Genomic DNA, 13,178 nt, shown 5'->3' on the forward strand with positions numbered 1-13,178 from the left:
GATTACCAGCAACTGCAGAGAGGAAAAGTATGGAGCTAAGGCAGGCTCTTGGGAAGAAAAGGTGTAGCTGGTGGACAGAGAGAAGTTACAAGTAGGACCAGGTAGAAGCAGGAACCAGTCTCAGAACAGAGGGAAGAAGAGATTGATCGGCAATGCCAAATCTGCAGAGTTATCAAGGAGTCTGGGGCTGGGGACCAGAGGTGTCTATGGAGCAGGAAGAGCAGGAGATTAGGAAAGAGTAGGTAATGAAGAAGGGAGGAAGCAGAAATTTGTAAGTGGATAAAAAAGGAGGATGGATTCATCAGTGGAGAGGGAAGGACCGCTCAGATTGGTACCCCAAATAATAGTGTTGGGTACACAGCTGAAAAGCAAAGAGAAAACACAAGGAAGAGAGTGTGGGAAGAGAGCAAGCCAGAGAGCACAGCAAACATCAAGGAAAAGCTGCTCAGATGATAACTATGGAAACAGATCCATTTTTATGTTTGAAAACATTTTTTATTATAAAAGTACTTGCGTATTTTAAATTATTTTTTTTAATTTCCAACCTCCAGATGTATACCAAGAAAATTAAATCGTAAAAACTATCTTGCAATACAGGTGAATGCCCCACGACGTGTCCCAAAATGTTATTCGTTCTCTCCTGAGTCTTGCATATTTAGGATTTCATACTTTCACTGTCCTAAAGAGTTTCCACATGCATGTTCAACTGCTCTTCTCACTTTCTTTCTGGTCAGAGAGTCCCCTCTCTTTTTTAGTAACTGTTATTAACAGTTGCAGTAGGAAAGCAGTGCCTGTTTACAGTTTGAAATTTTTTTAGAGTTCAAAAACATATAAAGGAAAAAATTTAAATCCCCCCCCAGACCTACCCAGGACCCTTAGGTTCTCTCCCCTTTCAAGTAACCCACTGGTAACAATTTCTTGTATGGCTTTCTCCAAAATGTTGTATAAATAACAAGCATGATGTACTTCTTAGTTCTCAGCACCACCAAGAGCTGAGGATACAAGCAGTTTGACCCAAAATCTACTTGGCCACTGACCTCATGCAGCTTAGTTGACATGGGCAGAGACATGGCTTTATATCTCTCATGTAAAACCAAACAAAACACCTGAGCAGTACTGTGCATGCTGCTCAGCTCCTGGCCTTTTTCCAAGAATATGCCATGGGGTCCTCCACATCCTTTTCATTGGCTGCCTAGCAGTGATTATTTACATGGATGTATCATAATGCACTTAACTGACCCCCTGCTGATAGACATCCTGATTGTTTCCATTATTTTTGCTAAAACAAACAATGCAATAACAAGTATCCCTTTAAATATACCCTTGCTCATGTTTCTATTTACCTATAGGATAAATCCCCAGAGGTAAAAATCCCTGGGTCAAAGCTCATGAGTATCTCTGCAGCAGACATCTGCCATTCTTTCACAACTGTTCTGCATCTGAAGTATGTTCCCATGTTTGGGGGAAATAAGCATCTTGGTGGGAGACAGAGCTCACCTCCCCTTACAGAAGACAAATTGTCCAGATCCTAACCCTTCCCACCTCCAACACGTGGGCGTGGGACTGGACGCAGCCTCAGACTCGGAATCTGGAGTAAGCACCTGAAGAAGCAGGACACCCCAGAGTTCTTATCAGCCAGGGCAGGGGCACCAGGCCTGGCTTGTTCCCACGGCATGCTTTCGGCTGTAGTGCCCAGCCACCTGGCCTCCTGCCTGTTTTCTTAGCCTGGTCCCCCAACCCCGCTAGTGATTCTGTGAGTTCCTCCTTGTCTTTTCAATCAATTCTCCTTCTGCTGAAATCAGTCCGCTTAGATTCTGTTACTTGTAATTAAGAACCCTGACTGATTCTGTAGTAGCCAGCCTCCACGATGGCTCCCAATAATTCTGACCAGTCGGGCTGACCTGTGTAACCAGTAGGATATTACGGAAATGACAGAACGTGCTTTATTTATTTATTTATTTATTTATTTTGGCTGCACAGGCTCCTCGTCACGGTGTGCGGACTTCTCTAGCTGCAGTATGTAGGATCTTAGTTCCCCGACCAGGGATCGAACCCAGGCCCCCTACATTGGGAGTGCAGAGTCTTAACCAGTGGACCACCAGGGAAGTCCCAATAGACCATGATTTCTGAAACTTGGTCTTAAAAGACATTGCAGCTTACCCCTTCCTTGTATCACTTACTTTGAGGGAAATCAACTGCTATGCTGTGAGGACACTCTAGCAGTCCAGTGGAGAGGTCCACGTGGCAAGTAACCCAGGCTTCTGGCCAACAGCCAACACCAACTTGTGAACCACATGACTGGTGGATGAGATCTTCCAGCCCCGGTCAAGCTTTTAGATGGCAGCAGCCCCAGTTGGTGTTTTGACTTCTCATGAGAGACCCTGAGCTAGAACCCAGTGAAATCACTTCTGAATTCCTGACCCGCAGAAACTGTGTGAGATAATAAATGTTAATTATTGTTTTAAGCCACTAAGTTATGGGATGATTTGTTAAAGCAGAAATAAATGACTAATACAAATGCCATTTAAAATTTTAACAGTCTACCAAATTGTCCTTCCAAAGGACAACAGCAATGTATTCTCCCATCAATACCATGTGGCAGAGTACCAAAAGCGATTGGTCTTGGAAAGGAGAGGAAGGGAGCAGGGAAACTGACCCCCGATAAGGTCCCTCCGATAAGGACCCCCAATAAGTGCCTCCCTAAGTTGTAGAATTGTAAGTTGGCCCCCTAGAACCAGTTGGCCTCCCCCACAACCAGTCAGGCTCGTGGGTAGGGATGTGGCCAGAATCTGGTCTGGTGTACAAGCAGGGTCAGCGAGGAGAAATCTGAGCAGGGACAAGGCCACAGGTGTCAGGTCACATGATCAGGCCAGGAGGGCTCAGCAAGTGTCAGCTGCAGGGGCGTGGCAGGTGAACAGGCAGCTTGGCAGAAATCTCTCCAGGCTGGTTGGGAAAGGAGACTCAAAAAAACAGAGGAGCTAGGTGAGTGGGCATCTGGGCTTGGGGCCAAGGCAGCAGCCCGGACTGAGCGTTGCTGGGCCACCCTGGCCTTGAGTCCCTCGCATGTGACTTTAAAGACCCAAGGCTCAGAAGGAGACAGAATTGTAGCAGTGCAAGGTAGAAGACAGAGAGGGGACCCGTATGTCCTGAGCACTAAATATATGCCAGGGATGGAATCTGCCAGGTAGACAATCACCATTCCCATCTTACAGAAGAGGAAACGGAGGCTCAGTGAGGCTACGTTACTAGCCTAGTATCTGATTGCAACTCCTATTACATCACACAGTCTCCAGGGCAGAGGCAGAACTGATTTGTTTGTTGGTGTTCCCTATTTCTCAGTCAAAGGGGGGCCCTTGGGGAGTTGACTCATCACCTTTCCAGTGAGACAGATGTCCACGCAATCTTTGCTGTCCTCACTTTCAGAGCTGTCCTCTCAGGCTAGGCTCCCATGTCAGGTTCTTAGAAGGTCCCTGAGTCAGTGGCAGTGGTCTTCCCTTGCCCATCTCTGTCTGCTCCAACAAAGCTGGTACGTCCTTGTGAAACAAACATGCATGTGCGGTGGGAGTTTGTCACATGCGAGGCAGCATACTAGGCCTACAGCAGTGGGTAAGGCAGTTTCTGCCCTTCAAAGAGTCCGTAGTCCAAAGAAGGAAGAAGAGAAGAAAAGAGAAGGATACTGCATAATGTCATAAGGATTACCATAGAGAAAAACTGAGGGTGAAATGGGAACCCTGAGAAGGGGCACTTGGGCTGCAAGCATTAAGAAAGCTTCCTGAAGATAATCTCTTAGCTGAGTCACAAACAATGAGAAATAGTTTGCCAGGGGAAGGGAGGGAGTGCCAGGCACAGGGAACAGCATGTGCAAAAGTCTGGAGGAGTGGCACTTTCTAGGAACTGTTAGGTATTGCATATTCCGGGAGTGTACCATTTGGAAGGGAGGGGGAAGGGCAAGAGATGAAGCAGCAGGCGGTGAGCAGGGCCCAGATCCTGAAGGTGGGAGAGATGTTAGCAACGGTCCTCAGTTTATTAAGATTATTCTAACGGCAGTTTGGACAGTCAGGGCAAAATGATGGCAGGGAAACCAGTTCGGAGGCCACTGTAGAGACCCAGGAAAGAACCAATGAAGGCCATGGCCATGGAGATGGAGGATGGGAACTGTGGGTAAGAAGCACGAAGGGAACACTATCTATAGGACTTCACGACCAAGAGGGGGCAAAGAAGTGCCGCCTCTGGTCTTCGTAGTTCCATAACCCAATATTTGTCCATTTTTTTCCCTTAAGTTCTTTTTTTTTTTTGCTGTACGCGGGCCTCTCACTGTTGTGGCCTCTCCCGTTGCGGAGCACAGGCTCCGGATGCGCAGGCTCAGCAGCCATGGCTCACGGGCCCAGCCGCTCCGCGGCATGTGGGATCTTCCCAGACCGGGGCACGAACCCGTGTCTCCTGCATCGGCAGGCGGACTCTCAACCACTGTGCCACCAGGGAAGCCCCCTTAAGTTCTTTTGTGTTACATTTTCTATCATTTGCAATCAAGAGGTTTTAGCTCTTACATGGCTCTAGTTGTCCACAGAGGGAAATGGACATTTGAAGTAATTATACTGTTGTCTCCATTCCTTCCTTCCTTCTTTTTTCTTTTCTTTTTTTTTTTTTTAATTAATAGATTTTCTTTTTTGGAGCAGTTTTAGGTTACAGAAAAGCTTAGCAGAAAGTTCAGAGTTTCATAGACCCCTCTCCTCCCTCCCCCTCCAGTTTCACCTATTATTAATATCTTGCATTAGTGTGGTACATTTGTTACAACCGGTGTGCTCATATTGGCACATTATTATTAACTAAAGTCCATAGTACCATTAGGGTCCACTCTTTGTGTTATACATTCCATTGGGATTTTGACAAATGTATAATGACCATTATAGCATCATTTGGAATGTTTCACTGCTCTAAAAATCTCCTGTTCATCCCTCCCTCCCCGCCCTAACCCCTGATAACCCTAATCTTTTCACTCCCTTCATAGTTTTGCCTTTTCCAGAATTTCATATAGTTGGAATCATATACAATGCAACCTTTCCAGATTGGCTTCTTTCACTTAGCAATATGCACTTAAGTTTCCTCCATGTCATTTTGTGACTTGATAGCTCATTTCTTTTCAACATTGAATAATATTTCGTTTTATCGCTGAATTATTATTCCATTGTATGGATCGACCACAGTTTGTTTATCCATTCACCTGTTGAAGAATACCTTGGTTGCTTCTAGGTTTTGAACTATGAATAAAGCTGCTATCAACATTCGTGTGCAGGTTTTTGGGCGGACAAAGTATCTCAGCTCATTTGGATAAATACCAAGAAGCACGATTGCTGGATTATATGGCAAGAGTCTCTCCATGCCTTTTTCATATCCACTTCCTCTGGTGGGGAGGTTGGGGTGACCCTACATGGAAGAAGGATGCCTGAGAATTGTAGGTCTTGGGTTTGTGCAGAAACAGAAATTATTCTCCCTAGGGAGCTAAGGGTGTTCTTTTAGACCAGGGGTCCTTACCTAGGTCCCCTAAATACCCTGGAATTATACATGGGAGGGAAGGGTCATTGGGCCTCATCAGAGTTTCAAGGGGTCCAGGCAGCAAGAGAAATTAAGCTGCAGATTTTACCTGCAGCTGAAAGAATCCTCAGTGATGGGAAGGGGGAGAGTAGCTGACAGGCAGCCTCAGTACTCAGAATGCCCCGGAGTGAAAGCCAGACCTCTAATCACCACTTCTAACTCTACTTCGGGGACTTGGTGTGAAACAGTAGGCTAGGCTGGATGTGGCCCCCACAGAAAACACCCTTCTCTCCCCTCCAATTCACAGAAGACGAGAAGCACATTGATATGATGGCAAAGTCCATTTGCACTGTTTATTTAAAAAGAACAGCCGTAAGGTAAAAATGCAGATGTTTTCTTTTTTGTAGAGACAGCAGGTAAAAAAGAGAAGAAATAAATATGATGTTAGAAATTCTTTTATAAAATACAAAAAAATCCCCTGATATTTGTGAGCAATCCCAAGAACTCATAACATATAAAAAATTATGCTGAAGAACAGCTTCACCTCAGCACCTTAGAGCAGAGGTTGGAAACCAGCTAGATGGTGAGGATGGTCGTGACTTTTGGGATTTTGAAAGGCTCTGGATTTGTCACTTGGGAATGTCAGGGGTCTACTGTAATATAATTTGCATAAAGTCAGAGTTAACAGGAATTCTTCTACTCATTAATATTACTTATAATCATTCTTTCATTCTTACAGTTAAGTAGCACAGTATTTAAGGGTAGGAAAAAAAGGCTGAAGTGGGAAGAGGAATGAAAAGGATAGATATAGGGGGAATGTTAAGAGGACAATGTCAAGAGGAGAAAGGGGATGGGAAGGAACAGAATCTTCTATCCTTTCACTATGTTGTGTCATCTCAGCAGCATGCCGTGCCCCCTGTTGGAGAGGGGATAGGGAGTGGTCCAGCCTGGCCTGCCTTAAACCTCACCATCATCAGAGGACAGAAGATGCAAAAGCACCCGGCAGGATCAGGCTAAGAATGAGAACAGGGAAGTTGGATGAGAAACAAAGGAGAGAGGGGCATGACGGGAAGAGGCACAGAAAAAGGATTACTCAAGAAAATGGGCAACATTAACATCGTAGGCCTCCAGGGACTATCTCCTCTGAGGACCACCAAAGAAAGAAGTATCTGTACAAATTAATACAGCAGACCACTGTGATGTGGAGTGGGAAAGAGACAAGGAAAAAGTAAAGGTTGCCAAGTAGAGGCACATTCCGGCTACAGAGAAGCGCAGAGGAAGGCGAACAAGAGAGGGACTTGTGGGGGGCAGCTGGAACCCCTGGGAGGGGCTCCCAAATGGGGATGAGAGCCGCCCCCTGCCACCCCTATGAGGTTAAGGAGTTTGCGCTGCGTGGTGGTTGTGAAGGCTTGTTGGGGCAAAGGGTCAGCAGGGGCGAGGATGCCCAGCCAGCTCTCCCCGGGTCATCTGTGAGGCACAGCTGTGGCCAGAGGTCAAGGTCAGCTCAACTATGTACTGAAAGCGGCCTTGAGTTCCCGGAAGGCTGCCTGGCGGAGCCTCCTCTTCTCTTCCGCCTGCTTCCGCTCATCTTGCTCTGCTTTTAGCTCCGCTTCAAACTTACTGGCAGAGTTCAAGGCTTGGACCTGCAGAGAAACAGCGAGGACAGACCAACAGAGTGAGAGAGGAAAGAGAAACCTGCAGAGGGAGCAGCCCATCAGACAGAATTCGCTTGTCTCCAGCCACGTGACCTGGGATCCTGGTCCTGTTGGGGGCCTGACCCCCGCCCAATACTCCCTCCCCTTGGTCTTCCAGCGTTTTCTTTCTAACAGCGAGGACACCGTCACTTTATTTGCTGCTGTGTTACACATGCCCCTTCCTATCTGCTGGGGTTGGCTTTTCCACCTCAGCTTCTTTTTCAGGACACCCCTAACATCCACGCCGATTGCCCACTTCTACTTTCCACCTTTAATTTCACAATAATATTCTTTAGTTCTAGGGGAAAACAAAAACCAAATGAGCTTCCTGCAGGCATTTCGAATAGGATTGCATCAATCTGCCTGTGGCAAAGGGATATCTTTATAATGTACAGTTTTCCCTGAATGACTCAGTTTTCATTCAGTACTGGTTGTTTTGGGTTTTTTTAATGTTACCAACTAAAATTTTCAGCTTTCTCTGAATCAATCCTTCCAAATTTACTTCCAAATACTGAATCTTTTTTGTTGGCATTGTGAATGGGATATGAATCCATCTTCAATAATACAGTATCAGATAAATCCATCTTATCCTCTATTCTAGGACTGATTCTTTTTTTTTTCCTCTCTGTGTGTCTCATCAATTTTGTAGAATTTGCAAACATGTTGGGCATGTACATTATTTTTAATAAAGACTGCTAAACTGCTCTCCAAACAGCTGCTCCAGTTTGCACCCCACCATCACGGAATGCAAGCGCTCATTTCCCAACCTTACCAACGCTTATCATTAACCTTTTTCCTGTTTGCCAATATGACAGGCAAAAAAATTGGCACCTTCTATTATTTCCTCTTTGGTGAATTACCCATTTGTATGCTTTGCCCATTTTTCTATTCAGTTGGTTTTTTCTTTTCCTTTAATTTGCAATTCTTTACATAATTTAGGTTTAGTCCCCTATTATATACTTTTCTTCAGTTACTTTTCTCTAGTCTTTTGTTTGTCTTTTAACTTCAAGGTATCTCGGGTCATACAAATATTTAAATTTTGATGTCATCAAAAATTTCAACAGAGACTGCTCTTTCTTGACTCTGGCAAGAAGTCCAGGTTGGAGTTTACTATCTACCCAGCCTCCCCGAGCATCCATAGAACCCTACAACCAGGGTTCACACTCCCATTCTCTAGTGTGTTGGCCTCGCCCTAGTTTACTTTCTAACCCGAAAAGGATGCCTGACCGGTCTTTGCAACACACCTGTCACAGTACCTCCAACTCCCAGGACCTGCACTTCTTTTTTTTAGGACCTGAACTTCTGCCTGACACACTTCACCTCTCTTCTCCCAGTCTGCCAGGTGCTGCCCTTGGACCAAGGACTTTGTTCCTGCTTGCAGGCTGAGAACGTGTTTTGCTTAGAAGTTTCACAAGGACGGTGTCTGGACCCTCTGGGAGATGAGGATTTCCAGTTTGGGCTGGGCCTTCAGTAAAGCTCAGCCCTCCTCCTCCCATCTCTTTCCCCATAGCGGTCATCCGAACAGCCGCAGCCTTTAAGGATCCTGCCACTCTCAGCAGCCCACCTCCTCCCTCATTTAGAAAACACAGAGGAATGCAGTCCGTCCACTCTGGACTCCTCACCCACCCATTTTATCCTTCCCCCTTTCCCTATGCTTCTGGAAGTGAGACCCTGGGCGCTTCATTGAACATCTCTAGGCTCAGAGGTGTACTGGCTGGTACCTGCTTGCAAGCCAGTTGTTTGATTTTCAGGAATTTTATGAGCTGGTTGTTAAATATAGCCATTGTTAGGGATTTCCCCGGTGGTCCAGTGGTTAAGGCTTTGGCTTCCAATGCAGGGGGTGCAGGTTTGATCCCTGGTTGGGGAGCTAAGATCCCACATGCCTCACAGCCAAAACACCAAAACATAACAAACAGAAGCAATATTGTAACAAATTCAGTAAAGACTTTAAAAATCGTCCACATGAAAAAAATCTTAAGGGACTTCCCTGGTGGCACAGTGGTTAAGAATCTGCCTGCCAATGCAGGGGGGGCATGGGTTTGATCCCTGGTCAGGGAAGATCCCACATGCTGCGAAGCAACTGAGCCTGTGCACCACAATTACTGAGCCTGCGCTCTGGAGCCCGTGAGCCACAACTACTGAGCCTGTGTGCCACAACTACTGAAGCCCGCGTGCCTAGAGCCCATGCTCCGCAACAAGAGAAGCCACCGCAGTGAGAACCCCGCGCACCGCAACCAAGAGTAGCCCCGGCTCACCGCAACGAGAGAAAGCCCGCGCACAGCAATGAAAGACCCAACACAATCCAAAAAAGTTTATAACAAAAAAATCTTTAAAAAATATAGCTGTTGTTAAAAATTAGATTTATATACTTTCACAATTAAATAAATTATATTACAAACAAAAGTAATACATACTTAAAAGTCATCACTTCCTGATTATTTTACTACATTTTACTATTATTTGTGTTCTTGAGGTTACCTACGTCTGTTATACCTCTAAGGTGGAAATCCTATATGATGACATGCTACCGTGAATCTTCCCAACTCCGCGTTCAACAGCATCCTGTTGGTAGCTTGAAAGCAACCCCAGTGGGAGTATTTACATCTTGGAACAACTATGCTACAAACAAGGGTTTGATTATTGTTTCATTGACTGCCTAGACAATCTTTTCTTGAGAAAGTGATGGAAAAATATTTAAAATGTTTTTAAGTTTTAAGTTTAAACTTAAACATGTGTAGTGTTTGTAGCCTTTACATTGTGAATAGCTCCAAGATGGAGAGAATGTTCTTCCAATATTTGGAAACTATTATCAAATTCAGCAAAGATGTTGTTCACATCATTGATGAATGAATGAAGTTCTGATATATGTCCTTTCACTTTTTTCTTAGAAATTAATTTTAAACAAAATACCAACCAACATTCATGTTGGAATTACATTTTTGGCTGCACCACACAGCATGTGGGATGTGTTAGTTCCCCAACCAGGGATCGAGCCTCTTGTCCCTGCATTGGAAGCACAGAGTCTTAACCACTGGACCACCAGGGAAGTCCCCAGAACTACATTCTTTTGTCAGTTGCAATCATAGGCTGCCGACAGATGCAAGAATCCAGCAAAGGGGGATTCCTGCTCTGTCCAGGGGTTAGGACTCCTCCACACTTCCACTGCAGGGGGCACAGGTTAGATCCCTTATCAGGGAATTAGCCCCCGCTCACCGCAACTAGAGAGAGCAGCGCACAGCAACGAAGAACCAAAGCAGCCAAAAATAAATAAAATAAATAAATTTATTTTTAAAAAAAGAATCAATAGGCTATATGGAATCTACAATTAAAATAGTATATATTTTATTATTTGCAAATTGTGTGCTACATATCTTTTATATCTGCAAAATATATTTATAATAAACTTAGGCATATATATATATATATACAGTTTGTCCAGATAGCCATTTGCTTAACATTTATCAACAAACCACTGTCTAAGTTTCAATTTCCTCATCTGAAAAGTGGGTCAGTAACACCTACCTCCAGAGTGATTGTGTGGGCATTAGATAACACATGAGTCTGAAGCGCTCAGCAGAGGGTCTGGCCGATCGTCAGCGCTCACATGTTTGTCAGTCACCCCACCTGCCCGCTCCTGGCCAGGTCAGAGGAGGCTTGGGGGCCCTTGCAATTACTTTACCTGGGCTCCTCCTTCTCCACATTAAAAGTCTGCCTCATCTCTTGATTCTGTGATCTCCACGTCCTTGTCCCATCAATCACCCCTTCCTTTTTTTATCTTCATGTTTTCTTCTGCCTGGATCACTTCCCTGTGACATAAAAACGCACCAACATCTATCTTCCCTAGGCTTTAAAAAGAAACCCAAAAACTCAGAAGTTCTTTCCTGATCCTAAGCTACCATCCACACTTTGTCCAGGTCCCCTCTGCCAACCTTCTAGACAGAAAAGCAGCCCTCAGGACTCCTTCCCCCCAGTTCCCACCCACCTCTTGCCCTGTTACAATCTGCCCTCCACAGTGAACCTCGTCTCTCAAAAATCTCCACTGACCCATTTGCTGGACCCAAGACCTCTGCTCTGGCCTTATCTGATTCAATCTCTTCTTGAAATTGCTCCTGGCCTCCAAAATAGCATTTTCTCCAGGGTTTCCTTGTATCTCTGGTTACTTCCTTTCCCACAGTCCAGTCACCATTACGTTCTGCCCTTGGTCAATTCCCTCTAGTTCTCGGGTTTCAGCTTGTATCTCGTGAAGATAGATAGCTCCTGTGGTCTGTGTGGCTGAGTGTCCATGAAACATCCATTTCCTCCTTCTTTCTTTCTATGAGATGCTCCCCTGGCACATGGCCCAAGGGTCTAGGGGAGACTGACCTCACCCCTGGGCTCGAGGAGCGAATCCAATCAGGGTAGATGCTCCAGCCCTTGCCAGCGGTTGGTTCAGGAGTGGACAAGTGTGGAAGAGATTATTCCATGACCCTCAGTATCTAGTATGCTCATCTTCCTTAGTAGCAGAATTACAACTGGGCACATGGATCCCCAGGGGAAAAAAAGGCATTTTGTAGCCTCCTATTTAGCTGGGTGCGGCCAGGTTCTGTCCAATAGAACCTGAGCAGAAACTATTAGCAAACAAAAGGCACAAGGTCTTTCTTTTTTACTGTGTCTGCAGACAATCAATAAATATATGCCAAGTAGTGAGAAACACTAGAAAGAAAAATACCTAATCTAAAGGGGCTTGGGTAGCAGGGGCGCTAAAACAAACCCAACAGTGTACCCTACCGATGAAGGGGCCTGAAGTCACCTCGGACTTAACAGTAAAACCCAGCTTACCACTTTTCCTCCATAAACGATTCACATTCACGGGCATGGGTCCTGTCTTGATTCTTTTAAACATCAACCCCTGGCCACACAACTCCAATAACCTCGTGACATTACACTTTCCACCTCCAATCAAGTGGTCGTAAATACTGAGAGTTCTAGGGAGTTGCGGATTCATCCTTATCTCCTCCCCAGCCCCTTTGTCATGCTCTTCATCGGACCTGCAATTCTTCTCCAGCCATCTACGGAGGCTTCCCTGAGTCCAGCCTCCCCCAGGACAAGTCTGTCCCCATAGTGCCCACGGCTGATCCCATCAAGGCCCTGCTCTCCAAGCCTGGCTAGGCACTGCATCCACCTGCAGAGCCCAGGTAGAGTTGGGTGAGGTCTGGGAAGCTGGTTGGCAGATAATTCTGGTGATCAGCAGTCTGCGGAAGGCCTGACCCTCAGGGGAGCCCAGAGCCTCCTGTCCAACTGCGTCCAGTATGGACAGAGGCCAGCCTCCAGACACTCCCCGCCCCCCGCCATGCCTTGGAGCCTTTGCTCTTGCTGTTTCCACAGCAGGAACGCCTTCCCTTCCCTGATTACAAGGTGAATCCCCATTCATCTCTGAACATCTGTAGCAAATGTCAGCTCCTTTATGGCCTTCTCCCAAACTTGGGCAATAATTCCTTCCATTCGTCATTCATGCAAACATTTCCTGAGGGCCATTATTAGTCAGGCACTGTAATTACAAACATAACACACCTGCCTTTGAATCTGTGGGTGAGGAGGCAGACGTATAAACACAAAAAATTGTATTGTTATTCTTTTCATCTTTTCTCCTTGTTGTAAAGATAATGCACACACATTATAAAACCTTACAAAATTATAGAAAATAAGTTCCTCTGACATCATCGCTATTACTAATACTTTAGTATATAATTATCCAGGTTGTACTTAACTATTTAATGAAATTGGGTTTCAAACATACTGTTTTGCCTAATTCATTCGGGAAATATGTCCACACATAAATGCAGCTGCATCTCATTCTTTGAGAGCTGCAGGGTGTACAAATGTGTGGGTGTACCACAGTGGACTCAATTCCCTGGTAGTGGAAGTTTGGGCTATTTCCAATTTTCCTCTGTTATAACAATACTGTATGAAAAT

At 45.4% G+C, this 13,178-nt stretch overlaps 1 protein-coding gene across 1 annotated transcript in view; it reads right to left on the reverse strand.

The window, feature by feature from the left end:
* Nucleotides 1-7,040: 7,040 nt before the first annotated feature.
* Nucleotides 7,041-13,178, reverse strand: part of EFHD1 (EF-hand domain family member D1) — a gene marked incomplete at both ends in the record, with an annotated part of 39,451 nt that continues 33,313 nt past the window's right edge. The window contains one exon of the mRNA XM_079709638.1: nucleotides 7,041-7,175. Coding sequence (XP_079565764.1) covers nucleotides 7,041-7,175 — 135 coding nt within the window. The remainder of the gene's footprint in view (nucleotides 7,176-13,178) is intronic.

The sequence above is a fragment of the Hyperoodon ampullatus genome (genome assembly GCF_949752795.1).
Source record: "Hyperoodon ampullatus genome assembly, chromosome: 8".
NCBI lineage: Eukaryota > Metazoa > Chordata > Mammalia > Artiodactyla > Ziphiidae > Hyperoodon > Hyperoodon ampullatus.